This window comes from Cimex lectularius, unplaced genomic scaffold (assembly GCF_000648675.2).
Source record: "Cimex lectularius strain Harlan isolate CLEC.00 unplaced genomic scaffold, Clec_2.1 scaffold21, whole genome shotgun sequence".
Classification (NCBI taxonomy): Eukaryota; Metazoa; Arthropoda; class Insecta; order Hemiptera; family Cimicidae; genus Cimex; species Cimex lectularius.
This window is the reverse complement of record NW_019392671.1, coordinates 2,533,830-2,551,707: the sequence shown is the minus strand read 5'-3', so window position 1 is coordinate 2,551,707 and position 17,878 is coordinate 2,533,830. Positions and strand designations below refer to the sequence as shown.

Below are 17,878 nucleotides of genomic sequence, written 5' to 3'. Positions count from 1 at the left end.
GGTGTGATGTAGGTTTCAGAAAAACATTTTCTTTACCGTGCCAACGTTTCGATCTTTATTGAGATCACCTTCAGGGCTCAAAGTGTATTGTGTGTAATGTGTACAAAATTATCCAATTTTTTTCTATAAAATTCTGTTCAAATCTGTCCAATTTTTGTTCAAAATACACGATTCTGTTCAAAGTAGCCCAGAGTTAAAATAAAATTCTGCTCAAATTTTTGTCCTAATTCTGAATGAATTTAACAACTTTTTTGTCCATAACGCGTACAAATTTATCCATTTTTTCTGTTCAAATCTGTCCAATTTTTGTACACAATTCTGTTCCACGTAGGCCAATTTTTAAATAAAATTCTGTTCAAATTTTTGTCCTAATTCTGAAGAAATTTGTCAATTTTTTCTATAAAATTCTATTAAAATCAGCAATTTTTGTTCACAATTCTGTTCAAATGTTTATACAAAGTTATCCAATTTTTTACTATAAATTAATGTTCAAATCTGTCCAATTTTTGTGCAAAATTCTGTCCAAAGTAGCCCAATTATTATATAATAAATTCTCTTCAAATTTTTATACAAATTTATCAAGTTTTTTTTCTCGTAGAAAATGACGTTCAAATCTGTCCAATTTTTGTACAAAATTCTGTTCAAAGTAGCCCAATTATTAATAAATAAAATTCTGTTTAAATTTTTGTCCTAATTCTTTAGAAATTTGTAAATTTTTTTGTAAACGTTTCTGTTTAAATGTTGATAATATTGAACAATTGAAATTATTACATTGAAGATCAAAGAAATTCTAGTAATTCTTCTTTGGATAGTTAGATCTTGACCAAAAAAAACTTTCTTTTGAAGATCATATCGGTTCAAAAAAATAAATAAATAAAACTCCCAATATCTTAAACGAGCTAATTATGCCAAACAGAGCGAGAACCGGAGGACGAGAGCCCGTTCACTTCCGACGAACCCTATCGGGACGGGATAATCTCCAAGATTAAGTGGGCAGCCCGCTTATCTGTAATCTTATCCATACGACCACCGTTAATAATGTAAGAACCGGCGGTACAAAAGGCGGTTCTGACGAATTTTGTGAGAGCTTTGTTAAGGATAAATGGCGGGTGAGCGGGTTGGCAAATAGGACTCGTGTCACAATGAAAGTTTATCTTCGGTCCAAAAGGGCCAAAAGATCCCGGTGTAGAAAAGCATCGATTCTAGTAAAAGACAATAAGAACGTTATCTCCGTCTCATTTGCCAATCCCAATTTCGCGCTGATTTCCTTCTCTGTTGGCATTTTTGGTGGGAATTTGTGTAAAAATTTGACTGTTGCGAAAAATTGGCCAAGCGGCGCTCGGAAACCGGTGTTGGCGGGTTTATTTTTGGAGGAAAGCTTGTCGTTTTCCCTTCGGTCCCGTTGGCCGGCCTCCAAATCGGACGATTCGCAACAACCTGTATTTAAATTTCACTCAAAATTCGACCCCCCCCCGCCTGGGGTGAAAACTCGGGTTTTCCTGTACCAACAAAAATATTAGGACAGCATGGACGGATTTCTGAGAAATTCACACAAACAATATTATAACCAACAGTGAACAAATTTGGGCGACATTCTTTCAAAATGACAACAAAAATTAAAGTAAAAGAAACTTTTGTAGTATAAGTGGCCTACCCTACCGTAAACTACTGTAACCCTCTATAAAAGTGATTTTTGTGGTCAGCCTAAGTGATAAGAAAAGTTAAGCACAATAAGATCCAGTTGAGGGTCTAAAAAACCTTTCTATCCATGATCTATGATTAATTATCATTCTTAAAGAAGATCCAACTTTCAATCAGGTCAATGTGATACGTCGAGCATTAAATTGTGATTTTTTAAGTGGTAAAACAACATACTTTTGTGATCGTGATTTATGTTGCATGATGATAAAAAAAAGAAGTTTATACAGTCAATGATCTTGTCTCGTTAAACAGCCAAAACGTTGACTTTTGTGGTAAAGATGATCCGGTTGTGATTCTTAAAAAAAGTAGCTTTTGTGACCAGGATTTAGTTTTGACCAGAAAAAGCAACCTTTTGTTGGTCACTATGGTCTGGTTAATTCACAAAAAAACTTTTGTTGTCATGATCGAGTTGTGTGACCAAAAAAATAACAGTTTTGGTCAAAGCGGTCTGTTTAAGTTTCAGAAAAAAGGGGGGCTTTTGTGGTCATGATTTAGTTAAGTGACGAAAAAAAAGAGGCACCATTTTTTGTTCATGAGCTAGTTCAATGACCAAAAAGCTCAAAATGATTTTTTAAGTTCAAAAAAGGAGACGCTTTTGTGATCATGATCTAGTTAAATGACCAAAAAAACAACTTTACCCCCAATTTTTGGGTAAGTTACAAAAAAAGGAGAAGCTTTTGTGGTCATGATCTTGTTAAGTGACGAAAAAAGAGGCAATTTTTTGTGTTCATGAGCTAGCTTTGTGGGCAAAAAAGTATTCTTTTTTTTGTCAATATGATCTATCAATATGATGTTTAAGTCACATAAAAAGGAGAATCTTTTGTGGTCATAATTAGTTAAGCGACCAAAAAAGCAACCTTTTTGCCCAATATGGTCTAGTTAAGTTGCAAAAAAAGAAACTTTTGTGGTCATGATCTATGTTCCTTTGCGAAATTTTTTTTTTGTTCCAATATTGTCTTATTGGTCAAGTGTATGTAATGGCCTTTTGAGTACCACGATCTAGTTACATGAGGCTGAAAAAGGTCAATTTTTATCAAATTGCTTCTCTGCTGCTTAAACTGTATGCTGGGCCAAGGGCGAACAGCGAGACGAGCGGACCCATTGCGTACAAAAAAATAAAATCGAGAAAATCACCCATGACCAGGTTACTCAACTCGCAAATTGGACAAGTTATGCTGGGGATTATGAGGCGGGATCGTTAGCGGTCTTGGTAATTGCACAGGCCAATTACCTAGGCACGTGAGCGTGTGCGTGCACGTGTGTGTGTGTGTGTGTGTGTGTGTGTGTGTCCGCGTGCGCTGCGTCCATGTGAAAGGCTTTTACCGGAAAAAGTGAAAGTGGAAAGGACGTCTTCTTTTTTTTCTCTCTCACTCGCGTAATTTCTTCTTTGGTAACAAGGACGTCGCAAGATTGTTTTCTCGATCTATTAATTTTTCTTAGCCTTTTGTTAACCAAGACGGCGTCGGTCCCACGAGGAGTTATCGCTTTTTTCCTCCCTACCGGGAACCTTTTGATCCATGGGGTGTCTTGGAGGAATCTGGAAAATAATAACGATCGTTGAACCCAAAAAAAAGTTTCATTGCACTATATATTGTACCCTTATCTAATCATACCGCCGAGTACATTTTTTTTCAGTTATCTAATCGTAACGATCCATTATGCCTTTCGCAAATCATATAATTGGCTAATCACATAAGTTGTTGCGTCTTTATATACCAATTCATTTTTGTACAATCGTAGAAAAAAAAATTTAAGATAACAATTGCTCTCCAAGCATTTAAATGAAATTTCACAACGGGTTAATTGCAATTTGTTCCACTGTTAAATCAAATTGATCGTTCGTTCATCCGTTCACTCAGATTGATTCGCTCGCTCATCTATTAGATTGATTTCATGGTTCATCGTTTCCTCAGACTGATTCGTTCGTTCTTCCGTTCACTCAGATTGATTCGCTCGCTCATCTGTTCAACTAGATTGATTTCATGGTTCATTGATTCCTCAGAAAATGAGTCGTTTATGTATTTCCTTAATTGGATTCGTTCGTTCTTCCGTTCACTCGGATTCGATCTGTCGTTCATCGTTCTCCCAGATTGATTTGTTCGTTTGTGCCGATAGTTCGTTCCTTCATGTGTTTCCTCAGGTTGATTCGTTCGCTCATCTGTTCCATTATATTGCTCTCATGGTTCATTGATTCCTCAGATAGTTCGATTATGTATTTCCTTAATTAGATTAGTTGGTTCATCCGTTTTCTCAGATTTAATCTGTCGTTCATCTATTCCCTCAGACTGATTCGCTCATTTGTTCCGTCAAGTAGTTCGTTCCTTTTTATATTCTCTTAAATTGTTTGTGTAGATCTCTGATAGTTCTTTCATTTACACATTGTCTTAAATTCATTGTATAGTTCTCTAATAGCTCGTTCATACATTCTCTTTAATTGATTGTGTAGTTCTCTAATAGCTCGTTCATACATTCTCTTTAATTGATTGTATAGTTCTCTGATAGTTCATTCGTTCTTATATTCTCATAAAATTGGTTCTGTGGCTCTCTGATGGTTCCTTCATTCACACATTATCTTAAATTCATTGTACAGTTCTCTGATAGTTCGTTCATGCATTCTCTTAAATTGATCATAGTTTTCTGATAGTTCGTCCGTTCGTAAATTCTCTTAAATTGATTGTATCGTTCTCTGATTGCCGTTCGTTTGTACATTCTCTTAAACTGCATAGTTCTCCGATAGTTCGTTCGTACATTCTCTTAAACTGATTGTACAGTTCTCCATAGTTCGTTCATACATTCTCTTAAATTGATTGTGTAGTACTCTGATAATTCATTCGTACATTCTCTTAAATTGATTGTACCGTTCTCTGATAGTCCGTTCCTTCATACATTCTCTTAGATTTATTGTACCGTTCTCTGATAGTCCGTTCCTTCATACATTCTCTTAGATTTATTGTACAGTTCTCTGATAGTTCGTTCGTATAATGTCTTAAATTGATTGTACAGTTTTCCGACAGTTCGTTCATACATTCGCCTAAATTAATTGTATAGTTCTCTGATAGTTCGTTCGTACATTCTCTTAAATTGATTGTATAGTTCGTTCGTTCATCCATTCTTTCAGACTGATTCGTTCATCTGTTCCGTCACGTGGTTCGTTCATATATTCTCTTAAATTGATTGTATAGTTCTCCGATCGTTCGTACATTTCATCAGATTGAATTGAACGTTTGTCTTTCCGTTCAGATTGATTTGTTCATGGACCGTATCATTCGGTCACGAGTCTAATCCGTTACTGGGAGCCACACACGAGCGACCGCCTTTCGTCGCCCGCCCCGATTTTCCGCCCCCCAAAACGCATCGCCTCGGAGCCGCTCAACAGGAAACCCGATCCTTTCTAAAAATTGCCCGCCGCCCCCTCCCGGGTATATTTTTCCATATCTATTTCAGAGTGGGTAGGTGCTAAAATATTGCACGGTCTCGTTATTTCTGTAACTAGACGCATTTTGGCGTAAAGCCCGCGGCCGGCAGGCCAGAGACGGTTTGTACACAAAGCCTCTTGGGCATTTTCTAAACAACAACAACAAGTTTGGCCCGAATCTCAGTTTGGCCGGTTTTCTACCCGACGCAACTATTATTATTATTATTTTTTAAAAATAAAAATCCAATCTTCGACAGTGGAGATTAGGTGTTTTTCGGTCCCCTCGCTGCCGGCTCACGTCCGACAACGGCAAATCGACTTTCGCCTCCGTTTCTCTCTCTTCTTTTTCGAAAACGGGGAACGGACCTGCTGTGCGCACACCTCTCGCCTGCTTTCTGGGTCAGCTTTTTCCTCAGCGGCCCGCGAGACGCGGGCGCCTCGCGTAATTGGCGTCGATTAACGTCCCCAATTGCGTCGCGGAAGCTCCAGTTCCTTTCGAATTAACCGTGGGGGCGCCCCTTTTGGTGCTTTGGTCGCCTCGCTCCTGGTGGACTGGAAGCCCGTTAGGATCAATCCGATAGATCGAAACAGTAAATAATTGACCTAGCAAAAAAAAAGACATTTATAACTGCAAGTGTGTTTAAAGCTCTCAATCTAGAACTATCTCGTCCCTTATCGCCTTATCTGCACGTCCCCGCTTTAAAAATAGAAAAAACATATCCATATGAACAAAAAAAAGACTAAAATTCGTGCCCTAAACAAGAAAGTCGTATTAACAAACAAACGGTGTGATAAAAAAAAAGCCTAGCGGTATCACGTGAATTGACAAAAACGCCCTTCATGAAATGATTTTGTGCTTGGAAAATATTAATTTAGTAGTCACAGAATTATTTTGATTTAGTTTACATGCATATTGAGCGGATAAACGGATGTTGAACGAGTCAATCGATTCATTCACTTAATGAATCCATCAGTATATACATAAACTGACTAAAAGTAAATCGATTCGTTGTTTAACTGAAGAATGAATCGATTCATACTGACTATTCGGCGAATTTATAAAATGACTGTAATAGTGAATCGATATGTAAATGATGAACGGTTCAAAGAACGATTGAATCGATTCATAGATTGACCGAAATAATCCACGGATTCATAAAATGACTGTAACAGAGAATCGACATGTAAATGATGAACGATTGAATCGCTTCATAGGTTGTCCGAACTAATCCGCGGATTCATAAAATGACTGTAACAGTGAAATGGTATGTAAATGATGAACGATTCAAAGAACGATTGATTTGATTCATAGATTGACCGAACTAATCCACGGATTTATAAAATGACTGTAACAGTGAATCGATATGTAAATGATGAACGGTTCAAAAAACGATTGAATCGATTCATAGATTGACCGAAATAATCCACGGATTCATAAAATGACTGTAACAGAGAATCGATATGTAAATGATGAACGATTGAATCGCTTCATAGGTTGTCCGAACTAATCCGCGGATTCATAAAATGACTGTAACAGTGAAATGGTATATAAATGATGAACGATTCAAAGAACGATTGAATCGATTGGTAGATTGACCGAACTAATCCGCGGATTCATAAAATGACTTTAACAGTGAATAGATATGTAAATAATGAACGATTCAACGAACGATTGAATCGATTCGTAGATTGAGCGAACCAATCCATTAATTCATAAAATGACTGTAACAGTGAATCGATATGTAAAGATGAACGATTGAATCGATTGATAGATTGACCGAACTAATCCACGGATTCATAAAATGACTGTAAGTGAATCGATATGTAATTGATGAACGATTCAGAAAACGATTGAATCGATTCATAGATTGACCAAACTCTTCTATGGATTCATAACATGTCTGTAAGAAACAGTAAATCGATTTGTAAACGATGAACGATTCAACGGAATCATTGATTGACCGAACTAATCCACGGATTCATAAAATGACTAACACTAAATAGATTTGGAACTGATGAAAGAGTGAAATGATTCATAGATGAAGTGAACAATTGAAACGGTTCATTAACTGTCGAAACGTATGAATCGATTCCTACATTGGTGGAGCAAGTGAACCGTTTACTATATGAGCGAAAGAATCGGTACGGCTGTTAAGGTTAATGAATTCGTGTGCTGACAGAGTGAATGTTAACCGACTGAAGGAGGGATTCTTTGATGTCGTCAGCTTTTGACGAATAATTGTCTATCAGCAGATCAATTTGTTTACGTAAAGACTGAACGATTCGTGACCGTTTGTAAGTCTGCTGCTCACATAAGGTTTTATTTGCTCGTTAAAGGTTTGGTACGTTGCTTGATTTAGAGAATGAGCAGAAGAGTGTTTTTTGTGTGGTTTTTGTTTTAAATTGATTAACCTTTAACTTTTTTTTTCAGGTGACGCACAAAGTCACAGGAGAAGTTATGGTTCTCAAGATGAACCTCCTGAGGTCGAACCGGCCCAACATGCTTAAGGAGGTTCAGCTCATGAACCAGCTGAGCCACCCGAACATTCTGGGGTGAGTCACAATTTTGTTTACCACTTTATTTCCCCCATCCCGTTTTCTTGTCACGATGGTGATGATGGGGGCCTTGATTCACTTTCCGTACACGGCTCAACGCCACGGCCGTCCGGGCCAAAGATGGAAACCCCGGCCATATACAGGGTGTTGCACAACCTCGTCAGTGCCCACGTAACTGGGGCAAGGGACACGGGGCTCCGGAGGAAGGAAAAACGGGGTTCAACCTCATCCGCGTAATCGGGAAATCATTTGCATACTGACTGACCGGCTTAGTTATATGTTGAACGATTCAATGACCGACTGGCCGGATGAACACTGAGCAAATGAGTGGTTCCCTGGATAAATCTGTTTATGAATCAATTCGCTCGTTCAGTCAGTTAATGAATCGATTCAGTTGTTCAAACAGTTTATCATTTNCTAGATCAACTGAACGATAGAATCGATTCATAAATTGGATGAAACAATGAATCTAGTGCTAGATTAACCTGAACGATAGAATCGATTCATAAACTGGCTGTAACAATGAATCTAGTCCTAAATTGACTGAACGATAGAATCACAATGAGTCGATTCCTAGATTAACTGAATGATAGAATCTATTTATAAACGAAGAATCGAATAATCAAATTGGGAGTTGGGAATCGTGACTCGATTCTTTGAATCATTCTCGTTTCCTGTGCCCATCTCTACTCCTGAATGGCTGCAGGTCGCCTCAAACGTGAGGCCAACTTCCCACAAACGATTCGTTGATAAAGGCCTTGCATCTCGTACTTAATTTAGGATCTGTTGGACATGGAAACGGTTCCGTCTTGCACGACAATATTTCTGTCCTTCCTTAAGAGTCGTAATGCGCTGAGATCCACTACCAGGTCTCCTGTTGGCACTAACAGTCTCTCATTATTGAGAAAATGCATCTGAGATATCCACCTTCAGGTTCAAGATGATGTCTTTTCATGGTTAAAGATAATAAAACTGGTTTAAATTGGAGAAAAGACGAGAAAAGGTGTTCGTTTACAAAATGAATAATTTCCGTGTTAAGTAAATCCGTTAATAAAAATGAGGATTAATTCAATTAAAATGAATAGAATAAGGATAAATTTCCGTCAAAATATGTGTTTTGTGCGAGTGTATTTATTAGAGTGAATGGGGAGGGGATGATGGTACGTGACTTGGGTCGATGGCGGAATATTGATAAAGTGTCCCAATTAGATCAATTCATAATTGTACGCAGGTCGATGGAGGAATATTGAGCACTCCATCTACTAAATAGAACGAATGCAATATAGTTGTGAATATATTTATTTGCGTGAGTGCTTATCGTTGTATTTCGCATGCACGCGGTCTGTAATGACCAAGCGGTCGGATGCCCCTTAAAAATAAATAAATTACAAATATTCCTATTCATTTTTGAGCAGTCTTTCCACGTTTTTCCTACTTTTATTTTTCAAAAAAGAAAAAATGTATTAATTTTTTTCGTGAAATATTTTTCTCACTGCGTTCTATTTTCAGGTTCATGGGTGTCTGCGTTCACGAGGGGCAGCTTCACGCATTGACCGAGGTAAGCTAGAAGCTATTTGAAATTTTTATGTATATATATATTTTTTCTCCCCTTATCCTCTCTCTATCTCAGACAGACAGACAGTCACTTTAAAATTTATGCAGTGGGCGTGCATGCGAGCGAGAAAGTGAGAAAGTCGAGCGTTAAGAAGCCGTGTCCAAATTACGAAAGGGGAGAAGACGAGATCCAACTGCGCGCGTTTGCGTGTGCAGTCGGTTTGAAAACTACCTAACATAATAAAATATTTAAAAAACATGGTAGTATGGAACTGTAGGTGTATTGGGAGGGCCATCTAATGACAGGTTGGGCGAACTCTATATACTGACCTCCGTACCCCACAGGGGAGGAGGAGGCACTCATGATCTCGGAATTTATGAAACTGAAACTGTTACGTCTAGTTAGGCATGTTCTTACTATCCCAGAATCCCTAATCGGCTAATACTAAACACACAATTTCATGTATGTCGACATTGTTATCGACATACATGATTTCGTTAATGTGCTGCTGTATATAAAAGGGAATGTGTCCCGGGGTAATGTGCCCATTTTTTTATTATTTTTTCTCTCACAAGCAACCCTTGCGAGAGGGAAGACAATCCACCTGCCCCCGATTAAGATTACAAGTGTTTAAATAATACATCGTCCATTCAGTTTTGTGTACAAGTATTATTACCCCGGGTCACATACATGACATTTAACATTATGATAAACAAAATCATTATAAATTTTTAAATTTATATTTGACGTTAACCTTGATTATTTGTCATATAATTAGATATTTTGTTTTAATAATGTTTGATCAATTTTGTTAAATAATAGTTTGCTAATTACTTATATTATAATGATCTACATATATATGTATATATACATACATAACCATACACACATGCATACATACGTACGTACATACATACATATGCATACACACACGTGCGTTCTTACACATACATACGTGCATATTTACTCACACACATTCATACATATGCGTACATATACACATACGTACATACACATGTACATACAACTTTATTTACTCACTCTCCTTCACCCCCATTTTATAACATGTAATCCTTTTGCTTCTTCTTCTCTCTCTCTTTCACACACACACACATGCGCGCACGTGTGTGTATTTGTGTAGAAACAACTCACCCGTTCGTAAGTTGTGAACGACTTGCATTTCAAGATTTTTATAGGGGGAGAGGGGTGTTTTTAATTTTTATGAATTAATTTATTATTTAATTAATTTGTTGCTTATTTTATTTACTTTTAATTTCAATTTCAAAAAAAAATTTCTTTATTTCTCCTTCATCCTCAAAAAAGCGACACCCCCAGGATATATGGATATTTTTTTATTTTTTGCCTTTGAACGATGCCCTTATTTGAACGTGCAGTCCCGTTCCACGGTGTTTTCACTCTCGTCTGCTTCTAATTAGCTTAAGAGGACCTTAACAAACAATAAAAAAAAAAAAAGAACGGCGTTTGATTACAATTGTTAATCGGCCACTTTCCAAAAGGTGGAAAATACAAAATAAAAATAAAATACTCTCAGGGGGTTTCCCTCCGGTTTTAAAATTTTCCCAAAGATCCCTTCCTTCCTTCTTTCCTTCCTCCTATGCAAATAATTGTTCACATCCGTGGGAGAAACCTTTTCATTTTCGGTTTTCTAACAAATTGCGCAACCGTTGAAAGGTAGGAACGAAGAATACACCGTCTCTCGGATGGGAAGAGTTCGTATGTTTGTATTGTGTCCCCTTGGAGAAGTCCGAAAGAGAGAAAGACAATAAGAATGATGGCGTATCAGGATGAATGATGTGTTGATTCACAGAGTCAACAGATCAACGACTGAACGGTCAATTCGACGTAAGGCTGAGTATATATTAGCTGACTGACTGGATGATTCATAGATTCACAGTGAACGATGAGCTGAATCTGATTGTACGATTCGTAGATTGACAGTGAACGATGAGTTGGCTGACTGGAAGATTCGTAGATTGACAGTGAACGATGAGCTGACTGACTGGACGATTCGTAGATTGACAGTGAACGATGAGCTGACTGACTGGACGATTCGTAGGTTGACAGTGAACGATGAGTTGGCTGACTGGAAGATTCTTAGATTGACAGAGAACGATCTGCTGTCTGATTGCACCATATTCACAAAATTGACAGTGAACGATGAGCTGAATCAGACTGGACGATTCGTAGGTTGACAGTGAACGATGAGTTGGCTGACTGAAAGATTCTTAGATTGACAGAGAACGATCTGCTATCTGATTGCACCATATACATAAATTGACAGTGAACGATGAGCTGACTGACTGGACGATTCGTAGGTTGACAGTGAACGATGAGCTGACTGACTGGAAGAATTGTAGATTGACAGTGAACGATGAGTTGGTTTACTGGAAGAATCGTAGATTGACAGAGAACGATGAGTTGACTGACTGCACCATATTCGTAGACTGACAGTGAACGAATGAATCGTCATTGACGGAATGAAATTCGATGAATGACAGAGGGAACGAATGAGTAAAATATTGTAATTAAACAATCTGTGAATTGATGGAAATTAGTTTAGGACTAAACGATTCATTGATAGACGAAGTGAACGAGTCAATGATTAAACGATCTATTGACAGACCAAGTGGGCTAGTCAGGGACTGTGAGCGATCCGTTGACAGATCAAGTGAACGAGATTGGTTCATTGACTGAACGATTCATCAACATACCAAGTGAACCAGTCAGGGACTGAACGATGCATTGACAGATCAAGTGAACGATAGTTTTTTCCACATGACGACTCATTGGCAAACCAGTGAACGAGATTAGTTCATTGACTGAACGATTCATCGACAGCCCAAGCGGATTAGTCAAGGACTGAACGATTCATTGACAGATCAAGTGAACGAGATTAGTTCATTATGATTGAACGATTCATCAACATACCAAGTGAACCAGTCAGGGACCGAACGATCCATTGACAGATCAAGTGAACGATAGTTTTTTTCTACTTGACGATTCATTGGTAAACCAAGTGAACCAGTCAGGGACTGAACGATTCATCGATAGACCAAGTGAACCAGTCAGGAACTGAACGATCCATTGACAGATCAAGTGAACGATAGTTTTTCCACGTGACGACTCATTGGTCCAAGATTAGTTCATTGACTGAACGATTCATCGACAGACCAAGTGAACGAGATTAGTTCACTGACTGAACGATCCATCAAAGGACCAAGTGAAAGATTTTTTTACTTGAGGGTTCATTAGTAAAAGTGAACGAGATTAGTTTAGACTGAACAATTGATTGACAGAACAAGTGAAAGAGTTTTTTTTAATCGACAGACCAAGCAGACTAGTTTCTGACTGAACAAGATTCGTTAACTGACCGAACGATCCATGTACAAACCAAGTGAACGAACGAGATTCGTTTATTAACCGAACTATGTATTGTCAGACCCAAGATTCGTTTACCGACGTTGCCCCACTAAGTGAACGAATCGAAGCGAACGATTTCTTCATCAACGTCCACGTACTGGATTTTCCACCGTGACAAATAACGATTCAATGTACTTTTTTCTCTTTCTTTTTCTTATTTGATTTGTTTTCACTTTATAGTACATAAACGGAGGTCGCCTTGAACAGATAATCCAGAACAGGTCGATACCTCTGCCATTCTCGGTCAGGATGAAGCTGGCCCTCGACATCGGAAAGGGTATGGAATACCTACACTGCAAGGACATCTTCCACCGGGACTTGACCTCAAAGGTAGGTGACGTTTTTCCTAGGTTTAATTTTTCTTCTTTTTCTTTTAACATTTGTATTTTATTTTTGTCCTTCCGCAGAACGTCTTGGTGAAGACGAACAACGAAACAGGAGAAATGACGGCAGTCGTCGGCGATTTCGGATTCGCCGCTAAAATACCGAAGTAATTTTCTTGTTTTTTATTCTTCTTTTTGGTTTTCTTCCCCCTCCCCGGACTGTTGTTTAACATTTTCCTATGGTGCACAGCAGGTGCGGCTACAGGCTGACGACCGTCGGCTCGGCCTACTGGATGTCCCCCGAATGCCTGAAAGGCGAGTGGTATGATCAGTCGTCGGATGTCTTCTCATACGGGATCATACTCTGCGAGCTTATCGCCCGAGTTGAGGCCGACCCCGACATCCTCACTAGGACGGAAAACTTCGGCCTGGATTACATCGCTTTCGCCAAACTCTGCCAGGCCGAGCAGCCGCCCTCCGCCTTCCTCAAGCTCGCCTTCACCTGCTGCAACGTAAGTCAAACCAAGACTTTTTTCTTTTTTCCTTTTAATTTCCTTATATTTTTTTACGACTGATCGCAGTACGAGCCGAGGCAGAGGCCGAGCTTCGCGGAGATTGTGCCCCAGCTGGAGAACATCATGTGGAACGCGAAAGGTCCTCACAAGTCTGAGGCTGACGCGAGTTGTTCCACGCAATTCTCGAAAGATGCTTCGCCTCACACAAAACGTAAGCCGATTAAAATTGAACGGTTGTCATGAATAATGATAGAGTCTAACCAGTGTATTTGAAGATCGATTCAACGATTCTTAGACGAACGAGTGAATACGCCGTGAGATTAACTCAACGATTGAATCGATTCATAAACCTACTGTAACAATGAACTGATTTCCTAGATTAACTGAACGATTGAATCAATTCATAAACCGACTGTAACAGTGAATCTATTCCCAGGTTAACTCAACTATTGGATCGATTCTTAAACCAACTGTATCAATGAATCGATTCCTTGATTAACTGAACGATCGAATCTATTCGAATAAGTGACTCGGTTCCTATATTTACTGAGCGATTCAATCGATTCTTAGAATGACATAACTAGTGAATGATTCAAACATACATCGACCTGAACGAGTTAGCAAATTTCTAGATTTACTGAATGATTGAATCGATTCTTACAATTAATGAACGATTGACTGGGGTCCTACAATGATTGACTGAATGAATCGATTCATACATTCGCCTGAACGAGTGAATCGATTCCTGGAATGACTGAACGATTGTATCGTTTCTTACATTTATTGAACGATTGAACTTATTCTGAACGAGTTAATTGGGTCTAGAATGACTGAACGATTGAACTTATTCTGAACGAGTTAATCGGGTCCTAGAATGACTGAATCAGTAAACTGCTTCTAAGATTTACTGAACTAGTGAATCTGTCATCCCATGTTAACTGGACGATTGATTCAATATTCTAGATTAATGAACGATTGAATCGATTCCTAGAATGACTGAACAATTGAATCGTTTCTTACATTTATTGAACGATTGAACTTATTCTGAACGAATTAATTGGGTCCTAGAATGACTGAACGATTGAACTTATTTTGAACGAGTTAATCGGGTCCTAGAATGACTGAACAATTGAATCGTTTCTTACATTTATTGAACAAGTGAACTGATTCTTGTATTTACTGAACTAGTGAATCGATTCCCATATTTACTGAACGATTGAATTGATTCATTAACTGATTTTGTGCCTATTTCAGATGATTAACTAGTGCACAAATGAATAAATGACGTGAACTTTGACGGTTTGGAAATAGGTGTAAATTATTATTATTATTTTTTCAGTCGGCCATAGAAGATCACTCTCAGATGATGTGATACGAGTTTTAGGCGAGACCATGGCTCAGCAGGACGTCCATTACAAACCCGCTGCGCAGAACCCGTTTGCCAACATTCCCGCTTTTAAGGTATTATTTTCAATTCTGCAATTATCGTTTTTGTTTAATTAATTTTGTTTTAGGGAGGTAAGAAAATTGTCAACTCGTCGACTGAGGCCACGACGTCTGAGAGCGACGCTTCCGTGGAGAGCAGCACTGTCGTCGCCGAACCGGTAGTCAAACCGTCCAAGGTGCTCGAGAGCATCCGCCAGCGTGAGAAGATGGACCAAGCATCGTTGCTCGATGCCATCTTCTCCGGGCGGTGTTTCAGCCTAGGCTCACCGTCTGAACGTGACAGGAGGAAGACGGACGAGGATGAGAGCGGCGGTGTAGGAGGCAGTGGCTGCAGCAAGGGAGGGGGGTGCGACGGAAGGCGCCGGACCCTGCCAGTAGTCATGCCACCTTCTCTTCCCTCATCACCGACCTTCTCGAGGAGGGCCGACTCAAAGGACAAGCCACAATCCTCACTGCTCCAGTCGTACAGGACGTTCTCATCAGGGTCAAACCTCGCCTTCTTGGATGACCACGCTATACCGACCGTCCTGCACAGAAGGGGCTCATGCGAGAGCGGATTCTTCTCCAGCGTTGGAGAAGACTTCTGCCACCCTAGTAAAAGATTACAATTGTGCTACGATATATTTTTTCCTGTAATTAATTTTTTTCTTTCAAGGTAACGATCTGATCGCCTCGTCTGTGACTCTATCGTCGAGTTCTGCCGCTTCGTCCCTCCTACTCGATTCAGGGAGTTGCGAAGGTTTTTGCTTAAGGTACTGCCATCACATAAGAAACGCCTTGAATGGGTCGAGTGATTCAACAGAGGACGTTTCAATAACAAGCGATCACATCGTAAATATCATGATTAAGCGTTTTCAAATTACAGTTTTTAAAAAAAATTGTGATCTAGGTGGACGAAAAAGTTGGGAAGTGCGCCTTTTCGCAGAGCCAGCACCAACAGCAGATCCAGAAAATGGTCGAGTATTTCGAGCGCAAAGGCGAACACCGCGACTACTACCGACACCTGCGGCACGAGTGCCGGCCGCGACGCCCAACCCAAATGCACAGGCTCATTGTGTGCGAAGGCGCCGTACGGAGCAAGCTGCAGATCTTCGACAAGAAGTGACGCACGGCGAACTCCGACCGTTTCGGCCTCTTCCCGCCCTGAAAAGTCTTCCCTTCAGATTCTTTATACTCCGTGTTTACTTTTTCTCTCCCCCCTCGGTGCCACCCCCTGTCAACATATATGGGGTGTTAATTAACGAGGGCGAGTAGAAAACAAGTCTCAAGTACCAAAGTTTTCCTTTTTTTTCTCCTCTACCCAGGAATTAGTTTTCCCTATGTAAATATATTTAGAAACAAAAAAAAATATTTTTTTTTGAGCTTTACGGTTGTGAATTAATTTACTTTTTGGTTTAATTAAGGTTTATTTTCTTTTTTTTTTTTTTAAATTAATAACTGAAATATATTTTTTGCTTTATTTTCTCCAATGTATTATTATTTTTAATGGGTAATTGTTAATTTAGATTTTTTCTCTTTTCATTCTTTTTTTAAAACTTCCAGGCTGTTATCTGTTTGTAAATAACGTCATCCGTAACGGCAGATGTCGTGGGCCGAGGTGCGAAGGGTTAAATGCCTTTTTATTCTCTTTTTAGAAAAAAAAGAGATTCAAAGGGGGGGAGAAAAAAAAAGAAAAAAAGTTAAGCGTTTTCGATTCTAGTCAATTTCTAACATTTCGTCCCTCGGCCGCTACGCCTCCGCCGTCCCGGTTTCAACGGTCTTCCTCCACCACCGACGCCAGTCGTGTCGTCGTGCTCAATTCGCCGCCAGAAATGGAAAATTAAAAAAAATCAAAAAAATATATTGAACACCCGGCCCTCAGCCGGATAAACTATAGTTAAGGGTCTAGGCAATCGTTATTTTAATTTTGAATAAAAATTAAAAAAAATGAGAAAAAAATCAATCCGTCTTATATAATATACATATTTATATATTTAGAAATTTGTTGTTATATTATAAAACGATAATAATAAATAAAATAATAAAACAAAAATTTTGTATGAACGGTTGTGTCTATATTGTGATGTCTTTTATTACAGTTTGTTTATATTTTGAAGAAAAAAACAAAGTAAATTAAAACAGGGGGGAAAAGTGGAATTATTATTATAATTATTATTAAAAGCAAAAATTGTAATTTAAAAAATTATATATTATGTATATGTACTATTACATATTAAAAATTATTCAATTTAAAATGTATTTTTTTCAATCAGGTGCTGGGTCCGATTTTAACTTATGTTCGGTCTACATTTAGCCATTAAAAAAAGCTCCGACTTTTTTTAAAAAATGTGATACGAAAAACGACAGAAGGACCAGACTAGGATTATTCCTCTACACTGTAGGGTAGGGTAGCATTGCATGGCATCGGGCAGATGTGTTTGGGGGGGAATACAATCTTATGTAAAACTGGATGTTAGATTTGTGTCAGGTGGCCTTGGGTCATATCACATAGTGTCGGGTGTGTTCCCCAGTTAAAGGTGTCAGGATTTTTTTTTTTTTTTTTTTTTTTTTGGAGGGGGGCATGCTGAAAAATCTGTCACATTCATCAGTCTTTTGAGACACTTATTGTGTTCCATCTAAAGTCCACTGTAAGCGACAGTAGTCGAAGATTTACTAATGGGCGTTGTTGGCCGCCACGGTAGTGGCATTGACATACCACTCATCACCATAAGGTAAAGGTTGTGGGTTCAAATACAGCATCACTGTATTCAAAAATACACTAAAACCCTGCCACCCTGAGAGCTATCAGCTATCTCATTCTAAGAAATGATAAAAACCAATTCCATTATGATTGTCAAATGGAAAAGTGCAAATTTTCTGTGAAATGCAGGGGGCAAAACAGGCAAAACATTCAGGCCACCCCTGGCATCACCGCAATGCGCCACCG

The 17,878-nt window shown here is 38.8% G+C and overlaps 1 protein-coding gene across 2 annotated transcripts in view; it reads left to right on the top strand.

Annotated features, from left to right (window-relative positions):
* The window catches only part of LOC106670831 (dual specificity testis-specific protein kinase 2), a 32,992-nt gene extending 16,102 nt beyond the window's left edge, over window positions 1–16,890 (top strand). Inside the window, exons 2-11 of one of the 2 annotated variants that reach the window (XM_014401466.2) lie at window positions 7,548–7,669; window positions 9,182–9,230; window positions 12,849–12,998; window positions 13,076–13,158; window positions 13,245–13,503; window positions 13,573–13,717; window positions 14,846–14,967; window positions 15,021–15,546; window positions 15,608–15,783; window positions 15,842–16,890. In XM_014401466.2, the coding sequence (XP_014256952.1) occupies window positions 7,548–7,669; window positions 9,182–9,230; window positions 12,849–12,998; window positions 13,076–13,158; window positions 13,245–13,503; window positions 13,573–13,717; window positions 14,846–14,967; window positions 15,021–15,546; window positions 15,608–15,783; window positions 15,842–16,057 (1,848 nt within the window). In that variant the 3' untranslated portion in view covers window positions 16,058–16,890. Of the gene's footprint in view, window positions 1–7,547; window positions 7,670–9,181; window positions 9,231–12,848; window positions 12,999–13,075; window positions 13,159–13,241; window positions 13,504–13,572; window positions 13,718–14,845; window positions 14,968–15,020; window positions 15,547–15,607; window positions 15,784–15,841 lie in introns of both variants that reach the window. The other variant, XM_014401465.2, reaches the window with a different exon arrangement.
* Window positions 16,891–17,878: the final 988 nt, after the last annotated feature.